The sequence below is a fragment of the Gopherus flavomarginatus genome, chromosome 6 (genome assembly GCF_025201925.1).
Source record: "Gopherus flavomarginatus isolate rGopFla2 chromosome 6, rGopFla2.mat.asm, whole genome shotgun sequence".
NCBI lineage: Eukaryota > Metazoa > Chordata > Testudines > Testudinidae > Gopherus > Gopherus flavomarginatus.
In genome coordinates, this window is record NC_066622.1 from 104,682,574 (window position 1) to 104,695,694 (window position 13,121).

General features: G+C 40.8%; 1 protein-coding gene across 2 annotated transcripts in view; it reads left to right on the forward strand.

Moving 5' to 3' along the window:
• Window positions 1–2,754: 2,754 nt before the first annotated feature.
• Window positions 2,755–13,121, forward strand: part of PTEN (phosphatase and tensin homolog) — an 84,179-nt gene continuing 73,812 nt past the window's right edge. The window contains exon 1 of one of the 2 annotated variants that reach the window (XM_050959621.1): window positions 2,755–2,856. In XM_050959621.1, the coding sequence (XP_050815578.1) occupies window positions 2,795–2,856 (62 nt within the window). In that variant the 5' untranslated portion in view covers window positions 2,755–2,794. The remainder of the gene's footprint in view (window positions 2,857–13,121) is intronic. The other variant, XM_050959623.1, reaches the window with a different exon arrangement.

Sequence of the window (13,121 nt, forward strand, 5' to 3'; positions counted from 1 at the left end):
TGTTTGAAAATTATCACATTAGCTGTTTTCCCGTCAGCTAGTACAGAAGTTGATTTAAAAGAGAGGTTACATAGCTCAGTTAATAGTTCTGCAATTTCATATATGAGTTCAGTCAGACCCTTTGGATGAATAACGTCGGGTCCTGGTGACTTAATTACTGTTTGGTTTGTTCCAAAACCTCCTCTGACACCTCAACCTGGGACAGTTCCCCTGAGTTTTGATTTAAAAAGAATGGCTCAGGTATGAGAATCTCCCTCACTCACATCCTCTGCAGTGAAATGTTATAATTTTTCTAAAATAGCTTTATCTTCCTTTAGTGTCCCTTTAGCACCTCAGTCATCCAGTGGTGACTCCACAATGTTTTGCAGGCTTCCTCCTTTTGATGTACGTAAAAAATGGTTTGCTGTTAGCTTTTGAGTCTCTTGGCTAGTTCCTCCTTAAAGTCTCTTTTGGCCAGCTTGATTATACTTTTAGAGTTGATTTGCCAACATTTATGCTCCTTTCTATTTCCCTCAGTAGGATTTAACTTCGAGTTTTTAAAGAATGCCTTTCTGCCTCTAAGCATTTCTTTCACTGTATTCTTTATCTATGGTTGCACCTTTTTGGTCCTCTTGTTTTTTAATTTGTGGTATACATTTAATTTGAACCTCTCTTATGGTCTTTTTAATAAATTTTCATGCAGCTTTCAGGTATTTTACTTTTGTGACCGTACCTTTTTAATTTCCGTTTAGCTTCCTCATTTTTGTGTAGTTTCCTTTTTTAAATTAAAAGCTACTGTGGTGGGCTTTTCATGTCTTCCCCCCTCCCCTCCCAAGAACGTTAAATTTAATTAAATTATGGTCATTATTACCAAGTGGTTTAGCTATGTTCACCTCTTGGAGCAGATCCCTGTGCTCCATTTAGGAATAAATCAAGAGTTGCCTCTTCTCTTGTGGGTTCCAGGAGTAGCTGCTCCAAGAAGCAGTCAACTTTTTTAAAGAGGATGCTTGTTATGTTCTTTCCTCAGATTATATGTATCGCATTGAGATAAATGTGTGATCAGGAGCAGCTCAGACAGAATAGTCTAATGCTGGGGCCAAAATGGGGAAATTGGGCTTTCCCCATCTATACTGTAAAGAAATACCTTCATAATCTTTCCGAGATTCTGTAAATGCTCATCTGCTGACTGTTGCATATTTAGGACTTCAGACATACTGAAGATAGAATGCCACCTCAACCATTAGCTCTGAGTGATAGATGGCATTATTTGTGTAGGGTTGCCAGTCCCTCCTTACCTGAGACGTGTATTTCAGTATCTTTAAGTGGAATGTTGCTCTTTAGTACTGAGCTACCTATTTTAGGATCTTGCTGATGGCTTAACGTAGCTTTTAGTTTGGAATGTTTCTGTAATTTAAAACTGCATAACATTTTTATTTTTAAAATAGACTTTTATAGGTGTGGCTGCTGTAGGTGTGAAGAAGTATAGCACTTTTTCCTCTAAGTTCTTGTTATCTTGGTTCTGTAATGGATTGTTTTTCTAGTGAATGTTAGTGTTTTGTCCAACTGTAATTTTTTCTGATGGATTAATTTTGTCTGTTTGCATTTTTGGTTTTTTTTTGTTGTTTTTTGTGGCAGACATTCAGTGTGCTCTGGGATTATATTCCTGGGGAAATTCTGCACCACTGCGCAGAATTTGTCTCCCACAGGTTTCTTCGCTTCCCCACAGAAAAATGACTTTCTGAGGGGGAAGCAAAGGAAAGCCACAAGACTGGTCATGCGACTCTCCGAGGACAGCTGGCAGAGAGGTAAATCACTGTGGAGCAGGAGGTGGGACTAGGGAAGATCCAGCTGGTGGTTTCTACCCTGTGCTGGGCTCAGCTGCTAGTCCCAACTGGACTGGGGAGGATGGGACTTCCTCTTCCCTTGCATGGTATCCTGGGCCAGGTCAGACCCACTCCCAGATTTCTCTCCCAGCTGAAGGAAGCTCTGCAAACTCTCCCTCCCTCTTACTGCGCCCATTGCTCCTCAACTGCAAGAGGTGGGATCTCTATACAGGGAGCTGCTCCCCCATCCACCCAAGCCCTGCGTATCCAGACCCTCCTGCGGAGCCTCACCGCCCCTCCATGAGCCCATTTCCCCCTGCACCTGGATCACTCCGATGAGCCACCTAGATCCAAACCACACCGAGCCTCAATCAGCTGCATCTGCCCCCGAGACCCATACCCCCTGCTGAGCTCTGTTCCCTCCACACTCAGACCCCCTCAGCTGAGCCTCAACCACTTCACCTGGACACTTCTACAGAGTCCCATTACCATTGTACTCAGAACCTCGTGCTGAGCCTGCCTGTCCACTCCTGGTACACCTGGCGCAGATGGGCCCGGTCCTTGTGCTGTGTTAGAATTGGATGCAGCCTCACCACTGAGTCTGTATCCCGAGGAAGCTGCACAGTGATCTCCCTCCCTGTGCCGCAAGTGGCCTGTGCTCTCTATTGCCATGCTCAAGCCTTCACATTTATTTGACAGAATTTTAAAATATTGTGTGCAGAATTTTTATTTGGCACAAAATTTTTAATGTTTTGGTGCAGAATGCTCTCAGGAGTAGGGATTAGTCTGTTATGCAAGATTTCCTCTTCCTCTCCCCCCCAAAAAAAAATTTCTGGAAAGAATCATTGCTTATTTTATTTTTGTTCCTTAATTAACAGCCATGTTTCATTAAAGTAATTTTGAACTGTTGAACTTAATTCATACTTTGCAAATGTGTTTTCCAAAGGTTTCCTTAACTTGAATATTCAGATATTTATCCAAACATAATTGCTATGGGTTTTCCTGCGGACAGACTTGAAGGAGTATACCGAAACAACATTGATGATGTAGTAAGGTAAGATTTATATTTTTGCTGATACTCTATGAATTACTTGCTTATCTGTTTTTTTTTAAATACTCATAATTCATGCAATAGTTTAACCTTTAATTCCTGTAATAAGTAGGTTGGATAGAGTACACGTGATCTTCTGCTTAGAGGTACTTACGGGAGGGCAAAGTCTGGTGTAAAAGTGGTCTTCGGTTCTGTTTCTGTAAAATGAAGTGTATTTCTAGGGATTGTATTCTAGGCCGTTGTTCTATGTACACTTCAAATTCATACAATCAGCTTTTCAGGTGTAACATTGATCTGGGCTAATTGTGTTGGAAAAGTGCTTATATGACTTAGGAGCATGACCCCTAACTCATACAGATGATTTTTGAAAATCCTACTGAGGTTTTCAGAGCAGCTAACCTTAAATTTCTAATGTAAAATACCAAGCAGAAATACTTGCCAGAAACATAAATGAGTTAAGAGCACGAGTCCCATTTTAAAGTTGATGGAACTCATGTTCATAAATCACTTCAGGTGCTTTTGAAAATTCCACCTCTGTGGCAACTGGAGAATAAGTGAAATTATGATCTCACAAGAGTTAAAACTAAGGAATTGAGAGGGAAGCACAATTAGTTACTTAAAGTATTTTTGGTTTGTCCATTTAACTGCAATGTCTAAAAAACACTTTGTAGAAAAATGTTCATTAAAGTTTCAGCATTGTTTCCTCTTTGTCTGAGGGGGGAATACTTAGGCAAAACCAGAGAAGACCTGGTTTGGTATTCCTGGTATTTCCAAGGTGTAAATGTCATTAAAGAAAACAACCTAAAACCCCAGTGCCTTGGAGAGGAGAAGGGGGACATTTCAGGCTTGCTTTGTCCATCTCTCTTTTTTATATATATATATATATATATATATATATATACACACACATACACACACATACACACACACACATTTTATTTATATATGTATGTATGTGTGTATGTATGTATGTGTGTATGTATGTATGTGTGTATATGTGTATATGTATGTATGCCAGAAGTTACAAACCTAATTTAAAACACATCCTCACTGATATTTAAATTAAAAGGGATTTTGCAATATTAATTCAGAATATTAAGGCAATTCTCTGTTAGATTAAAGGCACTGTACTCAATACTTGCATAGTGCTTTGGCCTTGTCTCCACTGTAACATGAAACCATTATGCGCACAGTTGTCAGCAGCTGGGTTGACTGAACTCATACTGAGGGTATGGCTACATCTGGAATTTCAAAGCGCTGCCCCGGCAGCGCTGCGGGAGCGCTGCCCCGGCAGCGCTTTGAAGTGTGAGTGTAGTCAGAGCAGCAGCGCTGGGAGAGAGGTCTCCCAGCGCTGCATGTAAACCACATCCCTTACGGGTGTAGCGTGCAGCGCTGGGAGCCGCGCTCCCAGCGCTGCTGCCCCGATTACACTGACGCTTTACAGCGCTGTATCTTGCAGCGCCCAGGGGGGTGTTTTTTCACACCCCAGTTGCAGCGCTGTAAAGTGTGAGTGTAGCCAAGGCCTGAGTGTGCTTGAGCTTCAACTGTAAATGGGGACAAACCATGTTCAACAACATTTAGATAACCCTACATAGTTTGTTTCAGTTTACTCTAACATGGTTAAAACCTGCACAACTAGCTGCCTCTGTCTACACTTGAAGCTTAACCATGCTCAGTACCAGGTTAGCTAAACCAAATTATTACAACTGTGTGCATAATGGTTTAATTTTGTATTGCAAGTAAGCCTATGTGTCCTAGTGTTCCTAATATTACATGAGCAATGCTAACACATCTTAATGCACTTATTAGAGCAACATTTCTCAAGGTGTAGGGCCACAGCCTCTCAGGGGCTTGGTAAAGGGTGTGTGAAGGACTGTCTAGTAGGGTGTGTGTAAATTATGATTGAGAGGCCTTTCACAAATCATAGTAAGGGTGGAGTGAGAGAGGTGTAGTATTGATTTATTTACAAGTAACAGCTCTTATTGAACCAGTTCATTGCATATCTGTGTGATTTCAGCACCGATGGGAGAAACCACAGATGTGGGTCCTGGTCTTTGCAAATCAGTCCTGTCAATTCCCCTTCTCACCCCCCCCCCCACCACACATTTTGTGCCCTGTTTCATGACAGTCTCAGTAGGTAGATCTGGGAACTCCCAAGGTGGTGCTTGACTGGTCTTTGTCATAATTTTTTCTTTACAAAACAACTTTTGTTTACAATTTTTAACAAAGTATTGTCACTGTGCTCCTCAGGAGAGATTTTATTCGCAATACTCAGGGTGCCCAGTAACTTGGATGATCAGTCCATAATTAAGGCTATTTTTTAATGTCAGGTACTTTCAGTAAAAGTCCATGGACAGGTCATGGGCAATTAAAAAAAAAAAAATTCACGGCTCGTGACCTGTCCATGACTTGTACTATAGACTCCTTACTAAATCTTGGAGGGAGGGTCTGGGGTTGTCATGGGAGTTGAGGGCAGCCTTGAGGTGCCACAGGTGCTCTGGGGGGGAGCAGCTCAGGATCACCACTGGTGCTGGGGTGAGGATAGTTGGCAGGGGCTGGCAGGCTTTCTCCCTGGTTCCGTGCAGATTCCTGGAAGCGGCACATGTACCCATAGCTGCTAGGTGGAGGTGCAGCCACGTAGCTCTGTGCGCTGCCTCTGCAGTTCCCATTGGCTGGGAACCACGGTCATTGGGAGCTGTGGGGGCATTGCCTGTGGACGGAGGCAGCGCGTGGACCTGTCTGGCTGCACTTCTGCCTGGGAGCTGAGGGAGGACGTCATGGCTTCCGGGGAGCCCCCCAAGGTAAGTGCTGCCCAAAGTCCTCTCTTGTTATACTCATACAAAGCACACAGGGTCTTTATAGAGGAAGGCAGGTACGCAGCATTTATTGAAAATACAGCAGTTAGCATATGCTTTTTAGTCACACGCGCGCACACCATCTCCCTCCTGCATTGATGTTTATGGTTACCAGTCCATAGTCTGGATCAATCTAGTGGCCAGCCAGATTGGTCGCAGAGGGGAGCAGGGCTCTATCAGTTGCGACCTGATGCTCCTGGAGTGTGACAAGATGAACCCAAAGTCCCATGGCCAAGCACTCTGTTCTTATAGGTTTTTTCTTTGTTGAAGTCTATGGATTTTGCGGTGTCAGTTTGTGACCCGTTATTACTAAATTGGTGTAAACAATCCAGTACACTTCCGAGAGGGTCATCCTGTCCTTTGTTCTGATTTAATAAATTGTCCTCAGGGTTGTCAGTCTGCCCTTTCTTATGGACGGGCATTGATGATTTTTTGATGTCCTTTAAGTCGTTTTACCTCTTCCTTGACCATCCGGCTATAACAATGGGCTTCACACCTTATCTTTTCCTGATGCATACATTCCTCATTTACACAAACAGACTGAGAATACAAACAGTAATATTTTATATTGAGCAAAAAGGCATTGCAAATTAAGCCTTGCTAAGTTTTACAGTTAAGAACTAAGACAATTTACATTGAGACCCAGGCCTTCAATGTTCCTCTAATCTACTTAACATAGACACAATAGAGAATCCTGTCTCTTACTAACTGAATTTTAAAACAGAGTTAAAGATGGCCCAATTTGTAATGCATATGGGAGAACAGAATCTCATAGTCCCAGAGGGTAATTTCTTTTTACTATTTAAAAAGGGTGGCTAGCAGGATGAAATCAAATCATATATTAATTCTTATGGGACATTATAAAATCCAATTCCTACATATCCCCCTTTTGACACTAAGATTATTAATCGCCAGTGTCACTTCTTATTTAGTTTGCATAATAGAAAATACTGGGAGGTGATTTGGTTCTGTGGCTCTAGCTTTGCATACATTTGTTTTATTTAACAGCACATTTTAAACATTTTAATTAAACACATACAATTTAAAACCAAAACAATGAGAGATAGTAACATTGGTATGCCAGTAGTTGTGGGAGACCATTCAGAAAATGTTATACCAATGGTAAGCTGTTAAGTTTTTTTGCGGTGGCAATTTTTAATATGTCCCCGTTTGCATCTATAATAAGAATGGTTTGGTTTGGTTTTCCACATTGCCTTTTTGGTTTTTTTTAGGGACTACATTACCTTTTTACTTTTTAACAGATAATTGGTAACTGTTTGCTATTTAATGCCAAGATTGAGAGAGAATTTAGCTAAATCAGTGCTTACAGTAAGCTGAGACTTTTTTTTGGTTGTGGCAAATAGTAAATGTGATTATTGGTAAACACAGTACTTACATTACATTTGTCTACTGGTGAGTTGCTAACACTTATATTTTTAAAATACTTTTTTTTTTTTACGAATTAACACATACACATTGCCCATTATACAGTACTTCGGTTTTATTATTTAATACATTTCACATAGAAGATTTTAGTGAAATGTTTTTACTACAGGGCTTTGGAGCAACAGGTGTGAACCAGCACACCCACATTTGAGGAGTCCACTTGGTACAAGCTTTGGTGTTTAGTTTTTTTGTTTGTTTGTTTTTTTCAGCCCACTGGCTTGAGGTCCGGGGCAGCCGGAATGATTTCATGTGCAATATGGAGAGTGGGCAAACTTTCCATATCTTTGCTTTCAGAGCCTGTTGGTGTGTGATTTTAACAATAATTCTTTTACTTAACAAATTTGGTTTTACCGTATTGGAGACATACAGCATTTATTTATATTGATAAGTATCAAACAATTATTTTTTTCTTTGCTTTAACAAGTGTATTAAAATCTTAAGAGTTTTTTGATATTACCTACAACATTTTGTTTCAAGGTGGACAAAGCAAGTATCTGCATTTTAGTATATTCCATACTTATAGCTGTATGGTGTTGTGTGTTTTTTTTTTTTTTTTAAACTTTTGTTTTTATATTAGGCTGTTCTGTAGCTAGTATTAGCTTTTTCTGATTTTTTGAAAGACAAATTTTTTTTATTACTGCTTAAAATATATTTTTTTCCTTTTACAAATACCCTTGCTGATTGCAGGCAAAACGGAGGAATTACCCCCATGTTTTTCTGTGTTTTTGTTTTATAGGCAGGCAAGGTTTTAATGGCTTCTACCTTTTAAGGATTTTGGGGAAATTATTTTACTGTTTAGTTATTAAATTTATGAGGTGGTGTATTTTTTAACAAATTTGACTAAAGGATTTATAGTCAAGTGATTTTAGTTTTTTTTAACCTGGATTATTTACAGACATTCCTTTGGAAAAGGGCCCATTTTTTCTTTAGAATGGCTGCAAACAAAGCAAGAATTTTTTTTACATGGTCCTTTTTAACATTTTTACAAAGTTTAACTGCTTAATTTTTTTAGCCTTTGTAGAGTTAATTTTTTTTAAATTACTTCATTATTTTTTAAAATGACACCTTTATTAACTTAGATTTTACCATTTTTAGTATTGTTTCAGGGATTTATGCCTGCACTTACTGCTTTTTTTGTACTTTTGTCATTATACCTGTAGGACTTTTAACCTGTTGTTTTTTTAAGTTTTTTATTTGTTGCTTTACTGCTTGTTTGGGCCCGATTTTTGCTTTTTTTTTTTTTTTGCTTTGTTGCTGAGCAGAGAAACAGCCTTTGTCTTCCCTCATTCTCTCTCTTTCTCCTCAATGATGTGCCGCAGTTATTTGGTTCTAGGGGATGTCAGTTAAACTGCTACTAGGAGTGAAGGTTAGAGGTTCATACTGGGCTCCATTGGTTCCAGGATTCCTATATTTATCCTGTCTCAGCAGCTTTCTTGTTGCCTTCTGTTTCCTGGGCTCCCTTAGGGGTATCTTGACTACAGATTTCAGGACTCCTCAAGTGAGTACAACACTTGAGGCTCTTCCTTTCGAGGGACTGGAATTGAGCTCCAACATGGATGACTTTCTCTTTCCATGCCCTAAAGGACTCAAACAGCTTGAGATCTTTGACCATTACCAAGAAGTTCTAAAAGGGTCATGTGGCTTCTGGTGGAGCAAGGAAGTAGCTCTGGTTAGCTCCCACTCACCCCTTCTCTAATTTTCAGCAAAATTTGCAGCAGAGCCTTCCACTGACAGTGGCACTATACCATTTTGGGAGTTGAGGAGAGTGGAGACAGGTAAGAATAGATTGGTAGGAATAGGAGCAGAGAAGATCTGAGCAGGCAGAAGGCCTTTGTTCCCCACCACCACTGGAGCTACACTGTCAGCATTGCTGGAGGTGAACGAGAGGCCCATTTGCCTCCTTGTTGAGATATACACAGTGAAAGGTGTTACCAGACCAGTAGCCTTTCTGGTAGCAGGAGGCGGTCTGTCTCCATTTTCTGGGAAGCTGAGAAGAGAAGTGAATGGGTTGGCCTGTCCACCCTGCTTTCCAGGAGCAGCAGAGTTGCAGCCTGAGGACGATCTCTTGAACTCACTGGTGCTGCAGCAGCAGGATGCACACTGTTCTCCTGTCTGAAAGTTGAGAAAGTGACATGACTGGCAGGTCCATCCCCTTTGGAGAATCACAAAGAACAGCAGTGATGCCAGAAAACAAAGTGTGAAGTAGGTGGACTTACAGTTAATATCTATCTAGAAATCTGAGCAACAAGTGGGCAACTCTGAAAAGTTTGGAGAAGGGTAAAACAAAAGAAGATAATATACAAGTTAAAGAACTGGAGTGAGAAGAAGATTTAGCAGTCCTGCAGATGGCTCAGAGTGCCACAGATTACTGCCAATTTAACTCTGGTGCTGGAAACCCATTTGAGCAAGCTTGAACAAAAATTAAATGACAGCTGGACAGTAAATAGATGAACTAGTAGTATCCGTTACAGAGATGAACTCTAGAATTATTGCATTGAGGATGTCCTGGAGGGTCAAGAGGAGAGATGTATGAACCCAGTGTCTCCTATCAAACCATTGACTGAAAAGGTGGAGAATGTGGAAACTGGGGGACCTAGGAAAAAATACTAGGATTCTAGGGCTGCTGTAAGGGACCAAAGGCAAATAACCTATAAATACTTGGAAACTTGGAGTCTGAAAGTCTTGAATTGGTTGGTCAGATCAGATAAAGTTAAGCTTGAAAGAGCACACAGGATTGAGATAACACTTGCACAACAGAAATTTGACTAGACCACATCCTGTCATAGTACAGCTACACAACTTTAGAGACCAGGTTTTGGTTCTCAACATAGCTGGGAAGTTAAAAGAAATAAAAGTGGAAGGCAACTGAGTCAACTCCTATCAAGACCCTTTCATCGGTGCACAGCGGAAAAGAGTTGAGTTTACACAAATCTGCACACAGCTCCACAGGAAAAAGCTTCAATCTGAATTCTCCTCCCTCCCCTTCTCCCCCAGCAAGCCTGAAAATATACAGGGTGGGTCAATCTCACACTCTTTGTATACCAGAAGCCTAAAAGTTCCTGAACTCAGTCGTGGAACCAAATGCAGGAGACAGGAACTGGGAATTAATTAGATTAAAGTTATAGGGCCCTTGATTAAGTGCTATTTAAGTATCAGGAAAGTGGAATTGGGACAGCTTTTGAATGTAACAACAAAATGGTTATGCGTGTTCAGAAAAATACTGCCTCCATGGCAGAAATCTTTAGAATGATTTTATATTGTGTATTAGGAATATTAAGTAGTTTTCAATAAATCATGGCACAGAAATTAACGTTAGGAAAATTTGTAAGTATTAAAAGGATATTAGAAATATCAAGTATAAGGAGGAAATTAAAATAGAGTGTTTCTTTGAAATACATGGTTTACAGTTGTTATAGTTGGTATTGATACTAAATGTATGTGCAGGGAATGTATATACTAAATGTATATGCAGGGAATCTGGTAATAGGAAGTTCTTTCCCACTGAATTCTTAAGGTTAGAGTTTGATTAATACATATCTTGGACCAGGCACCTGTCTTCATTAAAATAGTCTAATTCATGAATAAGGGAAAAGAAGACATTTGGTAATATATTGTTAAGACAAAAACTTTGTGAATAAAATGGAAAAAACATTGATAGTTCTTGTGGATATATCCTGTATATAATTAGGTGGGAGGCCTTTAAAGCTATAATTATCCCAGAAAGTAGTTGTGGGGGAAAAGTCAAGCAAAAATAAGTGGACATAGAGGAACAAATTTACAGTTTGCAGAATCATTATTTGACTGATGATACAAAGTTAAAACCAAGAGATTAAAAACACCAAGAAGCACTAGTCGTGAAAAAAAACCAAAACAGCTTTCCTATTTGCCAGACAAAGGCTTTATGAATGGAGGAACAAATCTAGCAGACTTATTTCCAGCCTAAGACCCAGAAGAGCTATGCAGTACCTTAAGGACAAAATGGAGTACACCAAGAAAACCCAAGGGATTTACAAATTACTAGTGGAATATTTGAGAGAGAGATACTAGCAAATATGTATAAATGGAAGAATTGAGAACTAGCATATTGCAGTATCTTAACATGCCCAGACTGACATACAATGAAAGAGTAGTACTAGTTAGCCCTGTAACACCAGAAAAAATAGAAATGGTGTAGGCATCACTGAAATCAGGGAAGAGTCCTGTTCCAGGTGGATATGCTTCTGAAGTCTCCTAAAATTTTAAAAAATAGGTAATGCCCTTGTTAGCAAATGTATTTCAACCTTCTTGGGCAACTGACAGGTTTCAGGTAGCCATGTTAGTCTGTATCAGCAAAAAGAACGAGGAGTACTTGTGGCACCTTAGAGACTAACGCATTTATTTGGGCATAAGCTTTCGTGGGCTAAAACCCACTTCATCGGATGCATGCAGTGGAAGATACAGTAGGAAGGGGTGTGTGTGTGTGTATGGGTGGATGGAGATTACACACACACACACACCATGAAAAAAGGGTGCTGCCATACCAACTCTAATGAGACTATAATCAATTAAGGTGGGCTTTGTTGTAAGGGTAGGTTCCTGGATTAGTGTTTTTGTTGTGTGGTTGCTGGTGAGTATTTGCTTCAGGTTGAGAGGCTGTCTGTAAGTGAGGACTGGCCTGTCTCCCAAGATCTATGAGAGTGAGGGATCATCCTTCAGATAGGTTGTAGATCCTTGATGATGCACTGGAGAGGTTTTAGTTGGAGGCTGAAGGGGACAGCTCATGGCATTCTGTTACTTTCTTTGTTGGGCCTGCCATGGATTAAGGCCTTGTCTACCCTACAGGGGTAGGTCGAATTTAACCGCGTTAGGTCAGTTTAAAAATGACTGCGTCCACACAACCAACTCCGTTCTGTCGACTTAAAGGGCTCTTAAAATCGACTTCTGTACTCCTCCCTGCCAAGAGGATTGGCGCTAAAGTTGACTGTGCTGGGTCGAATTAGGGTTAGTGCGGACCCAAATCGACAGTATTGGCCTCTGAGAGCTATTCCAGAGTGCTTCATTGTGACCGCTCTGGACAGCACTTTGAATTCTGATGCACTAGCCAAGTACACAGGAAAAGCCCTGGGATCTTTTGAATTTCATTTCCTGTTTGGTCAGCGTGGCGAACTCAGTGGCACAGGTGACCATGCAGTCTCTCCTCCCCTCCCACCCCCGAGCGTAGAATGTTTCTATCTCCCTGAGGTTATCACAGATTAGAAGGTGAAAGAAAAGCGCTTGCGATAACATGTTTTCTGAGCTCATGCGGTCCTCCCGCACTGATAGGGCACAGCTTAATTCATGGAGGCATTCAGTGGCAGAGGCCAGGAAAGAATTAAGTGAGCACCAAGAGTGGAGGCAGGATGCGATACTGAGGCTAATGTGGGAGCAAACGGACATGAGGCATCTGATAGAGCGGCAGGAAAGCCAATAAGAGCACAGACCATCGCTGCAGAGACTGTGGGAACTGTGGGGTAGCTCTGTAACTCGATGTGAGCCATGGTAGTGAGGACGGACTCCGCCGACTTAATGCGCTTAGGGTGGACATATGCAATTGATTGTATAAAATAGATTTCTAAAAATCAACATCTATAAAATCGACCTAATTTTGTAGTGTAGACATGCCCTAAGTGACTTCTGGGTATTCTTCTGGCTCTCAATCTGTTTCTTCACTTCTGCAGGTGGGTATTGTAGTTTTAAGAACGCTTGATAGAGATCTTGGAGGTATTTGTCTCAACCTGAGGGTTTGGAGCAAATGTGATTGTATCTTAGAAATCGACTGTAGATAATGGTTCGTGTGATGTGTCCTGAATGGAAGCTGGAGGCATGTAGGTAAGTATAGCGGTCAGTAGATTTCCGGTGTAGGGTGATGTTTGTCACAATTGTTTATCTGTGTAGTGTCGAGGAAGTGGATCCCTTGTGTGGACTGGTTCAGGCTGAGGTTGATGGTGG